The sequence below is a fragment of the Electrophorus electricus genome, chromosome 11 (genome assembly GCF_013358815.1).
Source record: "Electrophorus electricus isolate fEleEle1 chromosome 11, fEleEle1.pri, whole genome shotgun sequence".
Taxonomy (NCBI): domain Eukaryota; kingdom Metazoa; phylum Chordata; class Actinopteri; order Gymnotiformes; family Gymnotidae; genus Electrophorus; species Electrophorus electricus.
Genome location: NC_049545.1, coordinates 2,262,348 through 2,284,800, shown reverse-complemented (window position 1 = coordinate 2,284,800; position 22,453 = coordinate 2,262,348). Strand labels below are relative to the sequence as shown.

At 38.3% G+C, this 22,453-nt stretch overlaps 2 protein-coding genes across 3 annotated transcripts; one reads left to right on the top strand and one right to left on the bottom strand.

The window, feature by feature from the left end:
- The first annotated feature begins 642 nt into the window (after positions 1-642).
- cabp2a (calcium binding protein 2a) lies at positions 643-11,317 on the top strand. Its single transcript, XM_035531589.1, has 6 exons — positions 643-951; positions 3,377-3,407; positions 3,802-3,936; positions 4,239-4,348; positions 5,538-5,685; positions 11,292-11,317. The coding sequence occupies exons 1-6, from the start codon at positions 643-645 to the stop codon at positions 11,315-11,317; spliced, it is 759 nt and encodes a 252-aa protein (XP_035387482.1).
- Positions 11,318-16,328: 5,011 nt separating this feature from the next.
- On the bottom strand, positions 16,329-20,927 carry slc43a3a (solute carrier family 43 member 3a). Of its 2 annotated transcripts, none has more exons than XM_035531562.1 (12): positions 20,418-20,927; positions 20,146-20,275; positions 19,549-19,595; positions 19,386-19,462; positions 19,141-19,233; positions 18,787-18,926; positions 18,551-18,702; positions 18,170-18,313; positions 17,843-17,950; positions 17,568-17,754; positions 17,355-17,475; positions 16,329-16,675 (listed from the first exon to the last, which is right to left on the bottom strand). In XM_035531562.1, exons 1-12 carry the CDS (start codon positions 20,599-20,601, stop codon positions 16,631-16,633), a joined length of 1,428 nt encoding a protein of 475 aa, XP_035387455.1. In that variant the 5' UTR covers positions 20,602-20,927; the 3' UTR covers positions 16,329-16,630. The 2 variants fall into 2 exon arrangements, with proteins under 2 accessions (XP_035387455.1, XP_026856312.2); XM_027000511.2 differs by having other exon boundaries at positions 16,329-16,746; positions 20,418-20,924.
- Between the last annotated feature and the right edge of the window lie 1,526 nt (positions 20,928-22,453).

Below are 22,453 nucleotides of genomic sequence, written 5' to 3'. Positions count from 1 at the left end.
GGGACATTCATTATGCAATGCCTTCGGAATCTGACCGGCCCTAATCCCCCAGAGCTAGTGAAAGTACTGTTTATGAAAACATTTCTCCAGGGTAAAGCACTAGAGTGGGTGGAGATAATACTCCTGCACAGAGCTCAGGAGGCAACTTGTACATCTAATCAATACACAGTAACCTTCATCATTGTGCAAAGGTCGACTCTGGGCCCTTTTTTCGTTCCTATATACATCCCCCTAGTTGATGTAAACAACAGATACAACATTTGCTTTGATCAGTATGCAGGTGACACTGAGCTATGTGTCCATAGCACCTGATGCCTACAAGACCTTTCTGGACTTCATAGATGACATGAAGCAGTAGATTTATCAGAAGGTTCTATAATTAAACAAAGATAAAATGGAGGTTCTGGTTACTGAAAAAGAAGCTCATAGGGGCGATATAATTGTTCATCTTGGCTCCCAGCCAGTTTTAGGTCTTGTTTTTTACAGTGAGCTCAGTTCCAACAACTGTATTAGTGGGGTAACATTTCCAAATGGAAATATTAGAAGTCCCTTAGCTCTGAGCTTTATAATCTCATATCAGTATACATATCTTGGGGAGTGCAGCAACGTTAGTCCTCCATAGACTTTGGGGAGGACCAGTCTATGGAGGTGGAGGAGGTCCTCTATGGGGATCCTCCCAACTTCTGTGACTTAGAGTCTGCAGACTCCAAGAGCGACGAGCCTCCGGTACTTAAGATACTGCCCAAGGCTGTGCCTAGGAGGTGCCACTCGGGAGCGAGGAAACCATCCCGTGTGGCACAAAGAGAGGCGACCGTGTTTGAAGAGGAAACTTCTTCCACTAGGGCATGCAGCCCCAGAATTCATGCACTGTTACCTAAGCCTCGTAGAGGCAAGAGGGAGGCGACACCAGTGCCCACCCCAGAGACAGGCAAAGCAACTGGTGCGCCTCCTGTAATGGGTTCGCGATAGTCACCACCACCCAAATCAGCAAAGGGCGATTACCCCAAAGGCGGGTGGGACCACAGCCCAGCCGACAACAAAGGCCGGGGTTCCTGCTGGCCTTTCCAGACTGTTCACCGGTCCTTTGTGTAATTTTGTACCTGTCCCTGTCACTGTATCCGTCTCTATCACATTGTCTGTCCCAGTTGCTTCGTCTCACTTTGTATCTGTGCCTGTGCCTGTCAGTGTGTCCGTCCCTGTGTCTGTCATCATGATCTCTGTCTTGCCCCCCTCTGTCCTGCTCACGCTGGCCTGCGTCAGGTCGCTTGGTCCCCTGGCCTCACCATTTGGCGTTGGTCTTGGGCCCGCAGCCTGATAAGCTGTTGTGCCGTTGGGGAGAGGCTCTGTCATGGTATGGCCCCTCCCCCCGAACGTCACCTCGTGTGTGTGTATGTGTGTGTGTGTGTGTGTGTGTGGGTGTGTGTGTCAATGTGGCCACACCCTCCCTGTGTCTCATACCTGCTCTTCATTGTGTCGTTATCATATATAAAAGTCTGTCGTTTGTGTTTGTGTTGTCGGTGTTTAATCCCATTAGTCTGTGTGTTATGACGTGTATGTTATATGTGCAATAAAATGTGTGTTTATGTTCAACGCGACTCGTCCCCGCATCCTTCTATAACTCCTGGCGTTACACTTACCATTTAATCTACTATGATGTCAGGTGATGATCAACTAGTAATTTATGGCTATTTTAATATAATCTCCAAATTGTGATGTTTGCTCCTGTTATTTTATAAGTGTCTGTTGTTGTATTAATCTGCTCATTACGTGTTCCTTTTTAATTTGTATTATTCGCCCAGATCACCTCATTTGTATATTGCTTACTTCATGCTTATTGTAAACTAATTGTTAATCACTCCTAGTTGTGTTTACTAGAAATCCTGTATGACCCTATTAGAGAGTATATTAAAATTAGAAGTTTGTAATTAAGTAGATTACCCAGTTGGTTATTCCCAGAGGCTGGTTAAAACAGTTTCCTTTCTCTCTTTTTGTTTGTTTGTTTGTTTGTTTTTTATTATCCTGATTACCTACCCATCCACCACAACTTACTTCCATTAAATGTCACTTGGTTGCCTGTTAGGTTGGTTATTTTTAGTGAACTTAATCAATAGAATTCTAGTCAATGATTGTTGAACATGTTTATTGAATAAGCATAGGTATGAAAAACATCTCTTGTTTATTGAGTCAATGGTGATATTCTAATGTTTAGTAGATGAGAAATAATGATGTATCGAATTGATGACTTTAAAAAGTTGAGACTGAACTATGAATCCTTAATAAAGTAATTAAAATGAATACATTTTCCCTGTTAATCAGGTGGTGCCCCAATTAATTTTATCCATTGTAATTGACAGTCTATTAAAAGTAAACCACTGCATAATTTATCTCTTTCTATATATTCCTTTCACTCCATCCATTACTCACCACCCCTCAGACTTGAGTTGTCTCAGCACCAAAGGTCTTTGATGTCATAATGGTCTATCAGGGCTAAATTAAATTAAAAATACAGTTCCATGATGTGTCTGTGTGGGCTGGTGACACTATATAAACCTATAAAACCACAAAAGAACTCTCTTGAGCTCCATTGTTGCCTTGCAGCACAGGCCCTGGTAATCTGCCCACCCTGGTGACCTCTGTACAGTGACCTCTGTACATCACCCTACCACTGCTGCTAAGAGTTCATAAATACGGGGTTTGTGTCAGCTGGTACTCATTTATTTTGTAGATGTCTGACTCTCGTCTGGTCCAGGTTTTGGTCCATTATCACTGTTTACTGATAATGCCTGGAGGTTCTAATGAGTTAAGATTTCTTACATGATTTATTGTAGAGTAATTACTGAGCATGAGGGGATCATCCTGACATCATCTTAGTACTATATGTTTTAATGCTTTCCAAGAAATGGAACAATTATTTCCTGTTTTTCATTCAAGGACTCAAATGCAAAATACCCTGACCATAACTGTAAACAATTACTGAACATTTCTTCAAAACAGGAAATCTTGGACATCACAGGAGTGGAAGGAGGTGCAAAGCACTTTAATTTGAACCTCTCAAGGATGTTTCAGCATTGCTGTGTAGTAGTAGTACTAGTAGTAGTAGTAGTAGTAGTAGTAGTAGTAACAACAACATTATTGTTGTTGTTGTTGTTAATAATAATAATAATAATAATAATAATAATAATAATAATAATAATAATCTCCATTGCTCAACGTGTTCTACAACACAAATATTTCTGCTTTAGGTTTGTATATAGCTAAAGAGTGGGTATTAACTAGTGTCTTTAGCTCTTGTGTATGTATTTGTGTCTATTTGTGAACTTACTATTGTGTCTGTTTGTGAACTTACTATTATGCTTGTAAATGGTTATTACTGCAGGACAGAAATCTGCGGCCAGAGGAAATTGAAGGTACAGAAATATAGTATATTCCATTATAGTAAAGTAGCCTAGACGGAGTGTGAGACCCAATAATCAACATCAGTATCAGTACCAGTATTCAACCTGCCCAAACTGCTACGCTGGCTCTTAGTTTTCCTATGCTTTCATCCCTTCCCTCTCCCCATTGCCATTCCCTCTCCCCATTGCCATTCCCTCTCCCCATTGCCATTCCCTCTCCCCATTGCCATTCCCTCTCTCATTCAGTCCAAATGGGTTTTTCCTCAGTTGTGACACTGACTGCTAATACTGTCTCCTATTAACCTCAGCCTTCAGTGTCCTATCGATACACTGTGCTCTAACATTTTACATGTCATCACACTCATAAACCAGAGCAACTTCGCCCCCTCTCCTCTCTTTCTGACAGAGCTGAATGATGCTTTCCGGGAGTTTGATAAAGATAGGGATGGCTTCATCACCTGCAAGGACTTGGGCGAGTGTATGAGGACTATGGGCTACATGCCTACAGAGATGGAACTGATTGAGCTCAGTCAGCAGATCTGTGAGTGAAAATGAGCTCTGGCAAATCCTGCTCTTTACTGTATTGTAGAGACACATCATATTATTACTGTCCACTGAATATCTGATAATCCTGATCCTTACAGTACAGACACAAGCTTTCCTTTATATAATACACCCCAAAATAAACACATCAAGCAACTGCTATTAACTATTAACTATGCATTCAGAGTTCACTGTTTTAATTTAGTCATAGGCATGACCATGTGATGGGCATGGCAATAGGTTACTACGCTTTGCATGTTTGTCGCCGTACGCATTAGGAATATGTCTGTCCTTATCTAGGTGGAGGTCGAGTGGACTTTGAGGACTTTGTAGAGCTAATGGGGCCTAAAATGCTGGCTGAGACAGCAGATATGATTGGAGTAAAGGAACTGAGAGAAGCCTTTCGAGAGGTTGGTATCATAAAGAATATTGCAGTATACTGGAAAGGAATAGTTCAACGAAAGATTAAAATGACACTTTTTTCCATTTAGCCCAAATGTAGTCCATCAACCAAGGCATGTTTAGTAACCAGTGTTCATTCAAAGACTAGTTGGTAATTGAGATTTTCATGTCATTGTGTAAGGTGGTAGATCCCGGTGGAACCTGTGCCACTGACGAGGTATTAATGGGGCCAATTGCTTTAGTCAGCGTGGAGGCCAGGATGGATCTGAAAGGTTGGGGAATGTTTGGTTGATATAATGGGTAAAATCCATGTTAAAGTGGTGGTACTGAGTACGCATTAACAGTGCCAGTGGTTCTGGGTATGGCCTTAGTTGCTCAGAAGGCCATCATGGATTTTACGGGTTGTGTCCTAGTGGTATAGTGTGTGAGGCCCATATGGAACTGGTGGCACCGAGCATGCATGAGCAATGTCAGTGGAGCTCGGTATGGCCTTAATCACTAGAGAGGCCAATTTGGGTTTACAATTAAAAAGGTGCGGCTTGGTGTAAAAGTGATCTTAGAGGGGTTTGAAGCTGTGATGTCCAACCTAACTGTTAAGTGTTCTGGAGGTTTTGTGAGTTTAATTTAGTGAAACACCATCAAAGGAAAGTGCCTTCCCTGAGAAGGGTTCGCAGTGTTATGGTTGCTGGAATGTGGAAAGTAGGCAGGACCCTATGTGAAGCTCTAATGGATTGGTAAAGAATATTGTATATCGTTTTATCGTATTGTATCATGTGTACAATTATTTTATTAGTTTTAAACCATAGTTCAAAGGTTAATTTATCTAGCAAGTTTTGGAATTCAGTACACTGAAATATATATATTTAAAATTACAAGAAAGAATCTTTACATGCTTAATTATGAAAGTCAGAAATCTTGGGAATCATTGGAGAAAGAAGTGGAATGAGGTGCAAAGCACACCAACTTCATTTTGAATCCAACAACATGAACAATAATGATAATAATAAATATCTCATCTCTGTTACCATATTCTGTCAAGTAGTTCATTCTTTATTTTGCATATAAAGTGTAAATTTGAATGTATATATTTTCTTTCTGTGTTAACTATCTGTGCTACCTAGTAAGATAAAGTTCGATAAAACAACTTTATTTTACCAAATTTGTCTCTCTCCCTCCCTTCCTCCTTCCCTCCCTTAGTTTGACTCTAATGGCGATGGTCAAATCAGTCTGCCTGAATTGAGAGAGGCCATGAAGAAGCTGATGGGTGAGCAGCTCAACCACAGAGAGATTGATGAGATCATCAGGGATGTGGACCTGAATGGAGATGGCTTGGTTGACTTTGAGGGTGAGAGAGCACAATGCTATCATTGGGAACATGTTCCTGGGCCTACACTTTTAAAATATATATTTATTTTTTAATAAAAAATCTTTTTTAATAATTGGGTTAAAGTAGGAGTGAGGATTTGGATTAGTTTTATGGTCACTAATTTGGTTGGATGTAGGGTTATTGTGAGGATTAGGGTTAGGCATTGTAAGAAAGAATTATGTCTCTCTGAGCTTGATGAAAAATGATAAACCTTTATTCCTATAAAAGCAGTAGCAAAGTACAATAACGTACTGTGGATTTAACAGAGCCAAGCACCCAGTAATAGAAGAACACCCCATATATATTTGAAAATACCACCTCTCACTTAAGATCTTCCTGTGAAGGATATGATCTCAGCTGTGTATGACCAATGTTACTGCAGTTAGGATGAAACTGCCACCTCAGTTTCAATCAATGGAATCAATGGAAATTGAGTTCTGTCACCTTCATGCATAGGCCAGTTTATTTGTCTATGATGATTGTTGAGCACTCACTATCAAAATTCCTGTGCGTTGATGATATCTTCTGGTGCCACAGCAAGTCCATTGCAGCCCTTCTTGCTTTGCTTTTTGTATGCTAAATAAGTCAATCAGTTTCTGATTTGGACCTTTTATTATGATAGTCATGTTGTTGAGTGCACTAAGATAAGCCAGTCACTTTTGGGTCCATACTGTAATTTCTTACAGTACCCACTTTGATTCTTTTGGCCCTGAAGCATCACATCAAACTTCTTACCACACACCTGCCCTGAGTGGTACCCAGTGGTTGACACCCCCTCTGCCTTAGGTTGCCCCATTGGCCTTGAAGTCTTACCTGTCATTGGAGAAGTGCCTCAAAACACAGTGGTACCCACTCTCTCAACTGGCAAAACAATGATAATGGTTCTTCAAGAAGAGAAATAAGCCAAAAAACTGTTATCAATATTTTTAAGAGTCTCGTTCAAGAAATATCACATCCAACAAGACTGCCTAAATGAGGTGTTTGAGCAAGTTGTGGTGTTTCAATACGGCCTATGTACAACAGAGCATTACCCATTGGCACTTTATAAGAATAACATACACAAAGACCACAGAAAATGTAACTATACAAAATGGGCAATCCAATCCATGTTTATCCAATTTGTTCATAAAAGCTTTTAGATTGCCGAAGGAGTTCTTTAAGTCCAATCCATTTCACAACCACTCTTTAGTGAAGAGAGTTTATGGAACTTTTCCAGCCAACACATCCTGCAGAATGTGGGAGATGTCTTGATACTTCATTGAGGTGACCTGTGCACAGAATAGTTCCTTTGGCATTTGGCTGAAAGCTCTCATAAAGAAATGTTATGAGAAATAAAGCTAAAGCAATGGTGTGAACATTTTGTATAGTTTCCTAGCGATAGTGTGAGCATCTTGGATAGTTTCCTAGCGATTAGTCTGAATAACTTTAATAATGATAGTTTCCTCTTCCTGCTTTAGTTTTTCTTGTAAATAGGCATCTGTTGATAACACGTGCTCACCTACCGGAGCTCTAAGTCTGAGTTCTTTTTCACCTCCTTAGCATTGATACAGTTAAATATGCCTAAACAGCTTCCAATTGCTCCCTGATTACTATCCATGGACCCCAGTAATTTCCACCTAATAGGTTGTTCTCTGTGAGAATGTGGCCTGAATCTTCTCCGCAGGGAACTGGTTACCACAACACTGGTATTTCTTAGTCCTTGGCATTGTTCATCTATATCTGGAGACGATGCTGTCAGGTTTACCAAGACTGGAACATGGACCCACTGCGTGTTGCTGGTGAAGTCCCCATGATACAATCTGGGTCTATACTGTAATTTCTTACAGCATCAAGATTAGGGTTAGTCTGAAGATTAAAGATCCTTCAGTGTTTGTACTATTTACTCAAAATCTTGCGATAGATAATCTGCATATGTCTATATTAGCGTGATGTGTTAATATGTTAGGTAATGAGGAAATCATAAAATGACCAATGAAGTTTCCACTTTATCTTTACACTGCTCCATGACCACCTTTTCTTTTTGGAATCACACTTACTAGGCCTTACCTAAAATGTACAACTAGGTTAACTGAATATCGCAACTCACAACCTACCTTATATTGCTTATTCATGACCTGTAGGCTATAATGCACACCATATGGCAGAAATGTAATGCATGTGTGTGCTGACAACTGTCATGTGTCCAGTACGTCTTGTGATCATTTTGGAGTCCACCAGGTGTGGCTACCCATACAAGCAAAATGCAAAACTAAAGAACACAGTTAAAGAACACAAAGTAGATCATCCTGTAAAGTTTCCTGAGTGTATTTTTCACATTCACATATTTATAAACAGCATTAGTGAACACTGCAGTGAACTCTCTGATTAGATAGTGGCTTGTAGTTTCTTCCTAAATATTTGATTGCAACAAAACAGTGATTATTCACTTTATGTAATCAGAATTCATCTCCTATAAATTTCTCCAAATGGCAGTCATATAGATCCATATGGTCAAGTTAAAATTCTGAGTTAGGTATGTTATTATTTAAACACATTTTTATGAATGACATAATGCATACTGAATTTAGCCCAAGTCTGGAGGATCCTTCTAGATGCCCAGGGAGCAGACAGTGGTAAGGAGCAGCAATGGGGCTGCCAGTCTGGTGGATTAGCTCTTAGCCTGTTTACACCACAACCCTCTTGCTGTGCTTCACTTTCACAACATCTGCACCTATCGCCATCCCAGCTTAAACTCTGGCTTAAGCACTGCTGTCTGCCAGTGGTCTTTGTTCTCACGGATGTCCCAGTTCACCAAACGTATGCATTATCTCCACTTGTAATGTATGAGCTCAGCGTTGCTGTACAGTACTGCAATAACATGATGTTGATCCTCTGCGGCTGACTTTTGAAGCAATGTCACTAGTTAAAGTCTGAAGACTAGCATCATTGTTGAGAGCTAGAGAAGATGCTGCATCCAAGCACACCCAATTTATTTCCTTTCGACTGGTATTTCTGACTAAAACAGTGATGGAAGTATTATGGATGCAGAATCAGATCTAAAATAGTACCAATGATATGCTACAACAAAGTCCTAAGGATTTCTATACTCAGGTTCCTAGTCTGTTTTCTCTTCATGCTTATACATGTAAGATAGAGTTACGGGGATGCAACTCTGTTTCAACACAGTTGAGGTTCATGCCCACACAATGAAAGAGAGAAAGTCAAGGGAGGAATACAAAACATTTGTCTGTTTCTGGTACATAATGAATAAATAATGAGGAAAAAAAAATCTCTGAATTATGAGATACTAAGTCACAATTTTTATATAGTTATGATATAATAATAATGTTTCCCATAATTATGAGATACAATCTGATTCTCATTATTATGAGATACTGGGTCCCATAATAATCTTTTCATGGTTTTAACATGGTTTTAATTTTCTTAACAAAAATTTTAAAGCATCAGTGCATGATCTTTAAAGAGATCCCATTAAGATTTAGACATAAATTCTAAAAATAATGCATTTTATATGTAGAGCATCTTTTTAAAGCAATTTTACAATATGCTTTCTGATAATAAAAGGATAAAATATATAGAAAAAGAAAAGAATAGGAGAACAAAATGAATAAAAGAAGCATAAGAAAGCTGTGCTATAGTAAACAAGGGCATATTTACAATGATTCTCACAATAATATACCAAGTCATAATAATCTTTCTCATAAATATATGATACAGTCTGTAACAAAGGCAGCCACTCCTCCCAGGACTCAAAACAAGGTCTGACAAGAGATAAACATGAGCTGTGCCCACCGGACCAAACAGCCAGAGCACCCATTTGACCTTTCTAAGTGATTGTCACCATAATATCATCCTCCCCTTCAAAGAGTGACAGTCTCCATCACAAGGCCTTTACCTCTAAGGAGCACCCCTGCGCATGGCACATTCCACGCATCCCTCCGCATGTAACTGCCCTTACCATCAAGGTCACACCCATGCTCCTCATCAGGGGTCCTCATATTGGGCTTCATCATCCCCTCACAGCAGGTGTGGGTTCATCAACCTGGAGCACACTCCCAATGGTCTCACTGCCATCTCACCTCTGACACAATGTGTAACAAAGGCTGAAAGCAACCACCTTATCCAGGACAGGTCAGTGTTATCCGATTTATTATTCAAATGTAAGTGAGGATTCCAACTGCTGCATTATAAATTCACTGCAGATTATTGATGGAGCTCTTGAGTATGCCAGACAGGAGTTCGTTATAAGTGTTGCAAGAATCTAGCCTAGATGTAACAAAGGCGTGCATTCGATTTTTATTCTTTTTCTTTTATATATATAAAAGCAAGCAATGAAGAGAATGCCATGGATGAAGGCAATATTATACAAGTGATATATGCTGCTTATTACTATAGCAAGGATCTTACAAAAGTGCAGACATCTGATGCTAATGGCAGATAAAGCTAGGTGTCAATTGTACCAAGAACCAAAACATTCTCCACATGTTATTAACTCTCAGATCATTTACACCTTTTAGAAGTGCTGTTGTAGTGGTATTAAAGACCAACAAACTGACTGGAAAATTCCGTTAACATTATTGATAAGATGAAATAACAAATTGGCTGAATGGAAACTGTGAAAATGTTTTCAATAATTTTACCAAGAAATCAGATTGACCTTTGCTTATCTAGGACTGAGGAGTGAAAATTTGTTTAGTTCAATAGAGGCTTAAAGATGTTTTTAGACTATGAGGATGAATTACGATCAGATTGTAAATATTCAAGACATTGGCCAATAATAAGCTTAAAATGCACTTTAAAAATGTAAGGGGTCAAGAGGAAAGCCTTGAAGTCTGGAGTAATATGACTTCAGTAAGTGTTTTTATTGATAGCTGAAAAGGAAAGGAATAATGCTTTTTACATTCCTCAATAATGGAGTGGTCAACCCATAAGGGAGATTTCTGGCAATATGTTCTGTTATAGCAGTAATTTTGTTGCCAAAGAAGGTGGTGCATTCAATGCATTTACCAGTAGTTTATCTCTATTGGGGAAAAGAAGAACTGGGTTTTCTTTGTAATTAATAATTAGCCAGGAGAAAAAATTGTATTTTGCGTGCGTGCAGGTAGGTCTGTCTGTCTGTCTGTCTGTCTGTCTGTCCGTCTGTCTCTCTCTCTCTCTCTCTCTCTCTCTCTCTCTCTCTCTCTCTCTCTCTCTCTCTCTCTCTGTGTGTGTGAGTGTGTGAGTGTGTGAGACATGGAGATATAAAAGAAAGCAAGAATGCACCAAGAATTTTTCTTTGGTTCAGGTCAAGAGTCAAGGAGCTCTTGTTATTCCAGCTATATTCAAGCATACAGTGAAACAAAGCAACATTCCTCCAGGACCATGACGTATCACAAAAGAAGCACAAGTGTTGATACAAAATATAAAATACAGCACCAATAGTTACGATAAGACCTAGTGCAACACCATCCAGTAAACAAAGTAAAGTGAATGGATGTGCAAAAAACCCCCAAAAATAAAACATACTATGACATAAGTAGTTAGCAGATAAGTGTACAGCATCTGAGAATGGTATCTTGCATCCAAAAAATTTCTTTTCCCTCCAGAGTTTGTGCGAATGGTGTCTCGTTAACCCAGAGCTGTAAATAGATCTGCCAACTCTGGCCAGGAAGGAAATACTGCTGAGCAAATCACCATATTCTTCCCCAGTACAGAGAAATTATGAAGAAACTTCCAGATTTTTTTATTTTATTTTTGTGTGTGGTGGGGGAGGGTGTTCTGGTTTTTTAGTTTGCTATATTTTTATTTAATGCTAAAAACATTTAATAAATCATTACACAATTATGTTTATGATTGTCTATAAATGTTTTCTGTATGAAATCATATCAGTTACATATGTAAATATTGTTGTAGAGATTTACTTTTTGTACTTTTCTGTACATTATGAGTCAATATAAGTTATCATTTAATTTCATGTATGCAATTGTTACATGTAATACAGTGTGTGTGTGTGTGTGTGTGTGTGTGTGTGTGTGTGTGTGTGTGTATATATATATATATATATGTATATATATATATATATATATATATATATATATATATATATATATATATATATATATATATTAAAACAACAACATCTACTGATGGTAACTTCATTTAAAAGTCCCTGTTGAATGACAACAGGGACTTTTAAATGAAGTTAACATCAGTAGATGTTCTTGTTGTTGTTATTATTATTATTGTTATTAAAGTAGCACTATTCAGCAGGACATCAAGCATCTACTGTATAAGCAGAATTAGCTGATTGGAGTGGCTCAAAACCTTACATAGTGGTCATATAATATTGAGAGTTGATTAATATTGATAGAGTACATTTAGTATATAGATGTTGCTTTTTCTAGAAAGTAGGAAAAATTGAAATATGATGTCGTTTCTTTTATTTGGGCAAGTGTATAGTCATTCTGGATTAGAATTACCCTTCTCTCATTGTGATATCTATCACAAAATTTGTCTGGTTTTTGTTTTCATGTTACATGTGTCAGTATTCAATAAAATGCTTAATATGTTTGAAAGCTTTTTGTAGATTGCTGATTCCTGTTCTGTTCCCCCCCCCGTTCAGAACACCATGCTACAACTACCAGTTCAGTGTGACAGAGCTTGGCGTACCACAGCCGAGTTCTATGTCCTTAGACAGATCCAGAAAGGTTGTTGTTCAAGCTAAATTGATTGAAACCTTAGCAGTGTACTTAACACAAATGGATAACAAAATATGGGGTCCACAAAAAGTAATATTGTGGCTCAATTTGCCCGAATGTAGGGGTAAGTGGATCCAGCTGATAGGGTAAGTTGAGCCATTAGAGAAAACACTTACTAACTATTGTATTAACCAGATTTTAAAGTATAATTCCAAATATTATTATTAATAGCTAAATCCCCGTTATACTGATAGTATTGTTGTTCTTGAAATGAATATAAATTACTAATTTGTCTACAGTTCTGAAAGATGATAATGGCCAAGTTATGACAACAATGAATCATAGAAAATTATAGAAATTTTTGAACATTCCATGCATGTAGGCTGCAGGGAAAAATTAAGCATTGGATGTGGAGCCCCAATCTGTCTTTCTTCTATAATTAGCTATGTGGCATGTCAGCTGTTAAGATGCAACACCTAAAATCTGAAATATAATGTCACTTATTCATTGATGGGATGCCTTACCAATTTAAACACTAAATATCTGATTTAACTTCATGAAAGCTTGAGGGGTCAGATGGAGTACCGGTTCAACTTACCCCCAAGGCTCTGGCTCAGTTTACCCCACAGCCAACATTTTGGGAAAAGTATTTAGTCTAGCATCCCAGAAGCTACACTTATGTTTTTACATAATGGTAGTTCATCAACAAATCTGATATAACTTTAACAAAAGAAAGTACTTTTGATATGAGATGTGATTATACCTGGTATGCCAAAAAAACAAACAAACAAAAAATGTTTGACAGGCAAAGCACTTTGGGAATAAAAAATATGCCTACCACTTCATCCACATGGAGCTTCCTTTCACAAAGAGATGGAAATGAAGAATGCAAACTAAATTTAGGGCCATATGACAAATTATGTATGGTTGACCAGATAAAGGTGGTGGATCAACTTACTCATTGGCTCATCTTCCTTATCTTGTGATATTTAAACCTTATTATAGAATGTTCTACTGGCTGGAAATAGAGCAGCATTTTAAAGATTTGCAGTAATTTACACAGAACATGTAATAGCTCAAATACTTACTATGTACTCCTGTTGAATAAGCCTTTCACTTGAAACTTCATATTTTCTTTTGTGTTCATTTGCCAGGCTGTCACGGGTATGTTCAATGTATATTAGAATTCATAAGCCATACCAAAAAAAAAGTCACACTGGTCAGCAGTTTGTTCATTTGTTTTGTGCACTGTCGCTCACACACAGCCCGATTCACACATTAGAAGTGTCTTACCCAGCCAGGAACACACACACACACGCGCGCGCGCACGCGCACGCATCACGCACACACACGCATCACACCGATCACCTAACCTAACTACCCCGCTGTTCCCAATCACCCGCTTATTGATGATCACGTTAACCTGTTTCCAATGATCTCTCTTCACATTTAAACCACACAGATGCCAAACTTTGTGTGAACTAAAGCTAAGCCCTTATAGCTGCTGCTGCAGCCTGGCTCATCTTTACAAGTCTTTACCTCATTTTTTGACACCTTTTTGCCATTGTTTTTGCAGTGTTAATAAAGCCTTCCTTTTTTCCCTCTTTTTTTTCTCTTGTTTCTGTCACAGGAAGTGCTGAAACAGATGTGCTATGTAAGAATACAGAAGTGCTTTGGAATAGCAGTTGTTCAGTTGTCCATTTCTTCATGCACTTCTTGTATATAGAATTTATTAACAATATGACCAGTACAGCAAAGAAAACCTAACATAACTTTCTGGTATTTTATTCACATCACGTGCACTTGACTTCTACAGTTGCCTAATGACTAGTTTTACTGTACCTGTGTCTTTTTGTCTCTTTGTTTCCTAGTGTGGAAACCTGATAAACATTCAGGTTTCGTCTCTCTGTTGCAGTTATTTCAGTGGAGCCAGGAAGGGGACAGTCCTAGGTTTCAGCGTCCTTTGAATCATCAAATAAGATCAAAAGGTGCCAAAGCTTACCTTCCCCCACCTGTCTCTGAGACAAGGAGGGGACAATAAGTGGAGACTATTGTTCAGTCAACTACTGATGAAGTATCCTTAGCCTCTAACTGTATAGAAACTCACTCTGTAACCTCAAGATGAGTCAATCTGCAAGAGGAGCTCCCCTGCATTCTTGAAAACAAGCATTACCTGCTTCAGAATCACCTCACCCAAACCAATTTATTTTCTACCATAGTTTGGTGCTGACATCTAGGAGCTGCACTCCTACTGTCCAACCCTACCTCTGTAACCCAGACAACCAACAAGCCACAAGCTGGCATACAAAGAGAAGGCCTGGGACCCTTTTACACAAAGGTCCCTACTTGGTGATTTGTCACTCCTCTTGGGGCAGTGAGACAGGGGCAGAGGGAAGGCTCACACTCCAAACATGATTGGGACCAAGAGAAGATTTTGATGGGAGGGGGGGATTTTTTGAGGCATAAAATTGATAGTAAAATATCCATTTGATTTATGCTTGAAAATTATGAGCCTAATTCCATGAAATCCAATTCCATTAAACCTAATTACATCAAATCCAGCTCAGTCAAAAATCTAGCTAAATTAACTTTCTATGTATAATATATAACTATATATAATATCAGCAGAAATTATGTTGATAACTATTTCTAAATTATACATTTGCCCTAGATATTCTCATCAACTTGAATGTTGTAAATTGCTAATTGATATATTGAGAATGTTCTTTCTTTCAATACTTGCCATATCTGATGTATTGTACCACTGGGTCCTAGTGCCTGTATTTTGCCAGCTCAGGCCCACTCACTCCTCACAATAGGTACTTGTGGGGGAGCTGACCTCACCCAGCAGGCCTTTTTAGACATGTTAATGGAAGGCATATGTGTGAAAACTGCTTTCTGACATTGACTTTGTCCTCTGTCCTCTGCTGATCTCTGTTAAAGTAAATCCTGATCTGTGAGATAGACTCTTTGCCTTTTGAGCATCACCTCCTTGACTGTATATGAACACTTCACTGTCTGACCTCAAGCTGAGTCTCTCTGCGAGATCCTTTAAGCCCTGCAGATGTTCCTTCAGACTGAGATCTGAGGAATATGATGGCCAAGTATAAACCTTGAACTCTATGTGATTATTTCTCAAATAATTCTTGAACAATTTTTGCAGTATGGCAGGGTGTACTATCCTGCTGAAAAAGGCCACTGCCGTTAGGGAGCACTGTAGGAAGGGGTGTACTTGGTCTGCAGCAAAGTGGTACATGTCAAAGTGACATCCACATGAATGTCACGCTCCAAGATTACCCAGCAGGACATTGTTATCACACTGTGTCTATTGGCTTGCCTTCTTCCCACAATGCATTCATGTGCCATCTCTTCCCCAGATAAGTGATGCACATGCACCCTGCTGTCCACATGATGTAAAGGAAATTCAGCAGACCAGGTCACCTTCTTCCATTGCTCACTTCTGATGCTCATGTGACTATTGTTGGTGCTTTGGAGAGGGACTGGGGTGATGGCCACTCTGACCTGACTGTGGCTAAGGAGCCCCATATGCCCCACACTGCGATGAACTGTCTTCTGACACTTCTCTATCACAGACAACATTAACATTTTCAGCAATCTGTGCTGCACTAGCTCTTCTGTGAGATTGAATCACATGGGTTGAATCCTTCTGCTTCAATGAGTTTTAGGCATCCATGGCCCTGTTGCCCATTCACCAGTTATCCTTCTTTGGACACCCTACATGTCCTGTCATTTTGGAGCTGCTTTGACTCAGTCATCTAGCCGCCTGGCCCTTTTCAAAGATGCTGCTTCTAGCACATCAACCTCCAGACTAACTGTTCACTTGCTGCTTAGCATATCCCATCCCTTGACAGGTGTGTTTGAATTAATGTTGTGGCTGATCGGTGTATTTCAAACAACTGAAACTCATTCAAAAAGTTACAGTTCTGTTGCTACAGCAGAGGCATTTTAATACAATCACTATTCCTCACACATTTCAACAAGTCACAAATCATATGAATTAAATTACATCATATAATTAAAAAAAAACTCGCTCCCACAGTTCAGCCTACTTTAAATGTCATATTTCAGCAGTTTATAAACAGTTAAAACCTTTAAAACAGCTTTTGAATTCAAAAATTGTTTAAAATAATTTTATATAAACATCAACCTGCCCACAAGTATACTGTATTTATATAATGATAGTAGCACAATGACACTATAGTGAAGCCTCTTTTTTCAAAGATTCATCATTTCATATGCTCTGTGTGCTCCCTCTCTGACTGGCCAGTCTTCTGCAGTGGAGGAAGACATTCAGAGGATGGATGAAAGTCAGTAAAGTCAGGATAGTCAAACTAAGGTTCACCTAAAACAACAATGAAGTATAACATGTATATGGGTATTTAGGAAAACAATTATACAAGCCTTTCCTAAAATATAAAAGGGAAAGAATCATTAACTCATATCTTCTCCAAATCGTTCACAAGCTATACTTTTCTAATTTGAGAGAAGCACATATGATTCTGTAAATATACCTTTTTATAGACATATATTTCTTTCCTGTTAATGCCATAGAAATCCACTACTTATTTACTTAACTTAAATAATTTATTATCCATAAAATATCTTTCTTTGCACTTTGAGACTTAAATTACACGGCTCCTTGTAAACTGGAGAAAATATTATTTGCTGACTTTGTTCAACAGGACTGCAGGCCCTGGTGCCATCTCAATCTTCTGACCCTTCTGTTTTTAAGCAATCATATCACTTTAGCCTTTCCCAAATGGAATGGTTGTCTTACCCTTCCTCTACTGTTCAAGGACTACAATTCCATATATGATATAAAATTTGCTCCTGTTTGATACATGGTGTTTGTTCAATAGTGCTGGGCACCAACATACGCTGTGTAACAAAATGGCTTTTGAATCACATTTCTGTGGCTGTTTTAGAAACAGGAGTGAAAATTAGACTTACATAGAAGGGATTCCCTTCAAGAGCTTCTACCAGAGCAAAACAGGGGTACTGCAACAATGACACCACCGCTGACAGCGACATCACCAGACCATACATCTTACCAAAATGTTGTGCAGGAAACCTATTAGGATTCAAATTCCATTCAGAGTACACACCATTCAAAATGGCCCTGTAGAAGTTCTCAATTTATCATTGTTATATTTGTTCACTTACGCAATGCTGATGAAAGCAGCATTCCCTCCATAGAGAAAAGAGCGATTTAGGACTTGTAGGATGAATGTGGCATACTGGAGAGGGAGGAGAGGAATAGAGGCACAGACGGAGAACAGAAGGCACTGAAGAGAGGTGAGAAAGAGGGATAGAACGGAGGAGCGCAGGTCTGCTTCTTTTTCTGTCTCTCCTGAGAAAAAGGGATAGTGATGTTTAATATTTTCCAAGATATATCATAGGACAATATCTTGTCTACATGTTATAGCCTATCCACTGACCTGGGTTCAGTGCTTTCCTCTTGTGCCTGTCCATTAGAAGCCCATTCCAGGGAGCACACAAAATCCCACTTAGCTGAGTGAAGGCAAATGCATTGGTATACTGGCTAACTGAGAAAGATTGAGATTTAAGAAAGATCACTTAACTTTATACAATAAACTGTAATACTAATCAGTAAAGATTTAGTATAATTACACCCTGAATAGACCAGGATGAAAAGTTTACTATCAAATGCATCATTCAGTCACATAGCAAATGGGAACTTTTTTGAGACCATCGTAGTAAGAGAACATCTTACTTAGTAAACTGACAGGTTTTCTTTTATTTACCAAGAGTTGCGTCATTTTTTGCCAATTGATGAAGCATGGGGTTCAGTGTTCCAATGAAGAGGTAGTGACGCAGCTGCATGACTGAAAGCCATGTCAGATGCCAGAGAAAGAACCAGGATAGAACACAGCTCTTAAAGCTGCTGCCTGGAGAGGGCGAGAGAGGGAGAGAAAGAGAGAGAGAGATTATAGGAAACAGAATAAGAACAGGGGCATAACTGGGTGTCTCAATCACTTTGGTTAAAGATTAAAGTCTTGGCCTTAATGGCCTTAAAGTCTTAATGGCCTCCCATTTCAAACTCATGTAGTATGATGTATAGTTTAATAAAAACAAAAAACATTTTAATCACTGCATTTTTCCCTCAGGTAGTGGCCAAGCAGTACCTTTCTTTGTAAGGTTTTCCATTTGAGATGAGTCATTGGTCTCAAATGGCTCACTGTCTCTGTCTTTCCTATTGCTGTCTGAGAAATAGTTCAGCTCTTGTTGTGTCTCACACTCTTCCATGTTGTAGCTGGCTGATTTACCACAACTGATCCTGTACCATGAGAGGAACTGAAAGTCAGGGTTTATGTTCAGGCAGTATAAGTAATTGAACGACTGTAAGTCATAATGTTTTCACCCATATTTGTAGTTCTTTGGGACCGGATAGGGGACATGTGATTTGGGCATGAGGAAAAGCGTCCGCAGAAGATGAATGACATTACAGGCACAGAGGAAGAGGAAAGATGTGCGAAGAGAGATCCCTTTCTCATACAACACCTTCATGAAAAGATATTGGGTCTGATTATTCAAGCCTGTAATTTATATTTAATTGCAAATTAAATAAACAGATTCAATAGGCAAAAGTAAATAATTATGTTTGGTAACTCTGTACATTAAGTTTCTTTTAATATAAATGTAAAGTGCTGTCAATGTAAAAATGTTCCCTTATGTTTTGCAGTTTGGATGTTTTGTAATTAGGCCTATTCCTTACCTTGATGATCAGGAAAATTGCAGATGAAGAGTCAAAGGCACCATTGTAAAGAGTAATGATGGTGGAACGATGAGTACCAAAAAGGTTCCCAACCTAGTGGTGTGGAAGAAAACATTCATTTTTATTTATTTTAATGATAGACTGCAAATAACATGAGATACAAGCAGCTTAGTCAGTGGGTATCTAGGCATTATAGTTATATTTAAAGAAAAATGTACTTAAACAGTATGTATGCTAGTTAATACCTGTATGTTTGTGAGAAGAAACAAAATACCCCCCACAGCGATAAATGAAAGAGCTGGGAAAAACAGGAATGCCAGAGCTGGAAAAGAGTAAAATGAGTCATTTATTCAGCCCACCAGAGTACCTTAGTAAACATTATTTTAGTGTGTGAGTTCTATTTATTACCTTTACTACACAATGCCACAAGCAACGTTCCTGTAGTATACAGTACTCTATGAAAACAAAATAAAGATTATTTTCATTTTCTTTTTTTTCCCTTAATTGTGACTTTACAGTATTTTGCATCCTATTTATCAATCTCATTTATCTATGAGGCCCATTGACTTAGAAACTTTAAATACAATACAAGTAGTGCACCTCAGACAAATGTTAACTGCATAGTAGGCAAATAATAAAGACTTCAGGTGTTTGAGCCAATATCATCATAAAAGCGGAAAAACATGAGCAAATCCTATGGCACACCCTGGTTAGCACCCAGCCAGCATTCCATTAATCTCTGCATCAGTGTGTCCACAATGTCACATACTACATCCCAATAATAATGCAATAAACATTATTTTATTTTAAAAACTTTAAAGTAGTAATCTGCATTAAGGATTATACTGCTGTCAATGACTTCTACAGTCTATAAACCAACACCCAATATTTTTGATGAACATTTTTATGACTTCATCAGAAAACTCCCTGGCACTGATGGATGTTACTGTGCAGTTTACCAAGATTATATCATCCACTGCTGTCGGTCTATTTCAAGGAACTCACATTGCCAGAAATCTGGTGGCCATTGTTCCAAGGTGGTCAAAGACGAAGCCATTGGGTAAAGTGAGAAAGTTGTTCATAAAAGAAGCAACTGTGAAGACAAGTGAGAACTGCTTATCTTGAGCACTGCAGCCTGGGAGAAAGAGAATCAAAATGAACACGTGTATGCAAGTGTATGTGGCTGGGGGAGGTGTTACCTCATGTAATCTGAAATAACTGAAAACCAAACAACTGTTTCTTAACAAATTTAATACACTATTTAAATGTGTCCTTACCTGTGTCATTGGCTTTAGTCTCATTGACACAGTGATCACTGAAGTATCCATCTGTCTTCAGGACAAATACAAGTGAAGCCCACCCAAACACAACTCCAGCAAAAAATAGGCACTCCAGTAGTCCTGTAACCAAAGTCAGTCTGTATCGAACTTTTGTCCCAGATTCCCTGTCAGATCCCAGCATCTTTCTCTGCTTCCACACCAAGTGTCTAAGAAAGTATGTTATTGTCTGTCCAGCCAAAGCAGAAGTCTGTGCGCACAGTAGTAGGCACTCTCTCCTACTTATTCTGTAAGTTATTGCTGCAAATGTGGTTTTGGCTTTGCTCTAAACAGCTACTATCCCCCACATGCTTCATTGCTGGCATTCTACTGCATGCACTACTGTGATAGTACAGAGAGCATACAGATCAAGCAGTCTAGCTGTATGGATGATTGAGATAAAACCAACATTTCAGTGACCTATGGTTGCACTCTCCATGGCTGCATAAAAGATGTCTTGAAAGTCATATGAGGTGCATTTAGGAGGGAAAGTGTTGATTTAAAAGTGAAATAATGGTCAATAATCAATGTGTCCCTATTTTAATTATGCTTTCAACGGTTTATTGTGCAGTTAATTTGGTAATTTATACTGCGCAAGAATTATGTTCCTCTTTGTGTTTATCATTTCCTTATAATACTCAAGGTCATGGGGTTTCTTTTAGACTTCTGTTAGGCTAAGACTCTAAATAAGATAAATATTATATATATATTATATATATATATTATATATATATATTATATATATACACACACACACACACACACACACACACACACACACACACATATATATATATATATATATATATATATATATATATATATATATATATATATATGTATATATGTATAATTATAACAATATAATTGTTTTGTTTTGTTTTTTAATGCTATCAATAAAAAAAAAAATTGGCAATTTCTAAGACACTACGTCAAATGCAATTTATGAGTTTACACACGGCAGTGAACAGAAGCTCTACACGCCAGCAAATTCTCTCGAGTGAGCCTTATCCAGATTTTAGGGCCTGTTTTCTAATCTCCCAGGCCAACAGGTTTCCTTTTGAAACGTTAAAACCTATGCACAGCGTTAAAGCTAACATCTTATTACGCCAAAAAAAATGTACATACCAAATAATATATCAATTCACCAATTTATATACGACTGAGATAACACGTCTAACAACCTTCCGACTACAGTAATTAGAAAATCCCCTCAGTTTAAAATGACATTTTACACTGTTTCATGCAGTTTTCTAGGCTATAACAAGTTGATAGCTAAAATCTCCTAACAACACAATCGCCTTTTGCTGCTTTTAAAGCGTTTGAACCGTACTTTAATTGTAATTGAAACATTTACAAACGCATCTACTTGAGAGGCCAGTGTTTTCTCCAATAGCATTATTCAATGGCAAGGAAAATGAAAGTGCAATTGCGCGGGATTTTGAAATAACGGAACGCAGGCGCGTTCACAACTCTTCTACATTCAAAGGATGTGACAAACTGTCTTAAACCCAACAAACAGAAAGAGTAGCCCTGACAAAGTCCTGACCTGTATCCCATATCCCATATAAATCCCAACTTTGTGGACTGAACCAAAAAACCATATATAGATATATATTTAATCATAATAATAAACTGTAATACTGTAATAATAAACGGATTAAACTGTAATAAAGAAGAAAGCCAAATAAATAGCAATTAAAAATTAAGATCACTACCTATATTTTATTATGTATTCTCTAAAATAGTAAGCTTGCACTTATACAACAGATATATTATCGTTTCATTGAACTGTATGGTTCACATCTAATCTGTTTTTCTTTTTTTCATTCGTCTTGCATAAAGGTGGTTTGGATCACTCGACCTGCATGTTCTTAACCACGAGATGGCGCTCTCGGCACAAGTGCTTCGTCTGTAATTAGGTTGTAAACGGGAGACCCGATTGATTTAAAATGATTGGCCATGTGATTAACTAAACGGGAGGTGTGATAACAGTT

Coding starts and splice junctions, on each gene's coding strand:
- slc43a3a (XM_027000511.2), bottom strand. CDS start 20,601: ATGCTGGGATCTGACAGGGAATCTGGGACAAAAGTTCGATACAGACTG. Junction 18,927..19,140: donor CAATTTTCCTGATCATCAAG/GTAAGGAATAGG, acceptor CTTTTCATGAAG/GTGTTGTATGAGAAAGGGAT. Junction 17,951..18,169: donor AAAAAATGACGCAACTCTTG/GTAAATAAAAGA, acceptor AATCTTTCTCAG/TTAGCCAGTATACCAATGCA.
- cabp2a (XM_035531589.1), top strand. CDS start 643: ATGGAGGTGGAGGAGGTCCTCTATGGGGATCCTCCCAACTTCTGTGAC. Junction 952..3,376: donor AAGCAACTGGTGCGCCTCCT/GTAATGGGTTCG, acceptor TTATTACTGCAG/GACAGAAATCTGCGGCCAGA. Junction 3,937..4,238: donor TGAGCTCAGTCAGCAGATCT/GTGAGTGAAAAT, acceptor GTCCTTATCTAG/GTGGAGGTCGAGTGGACTTT.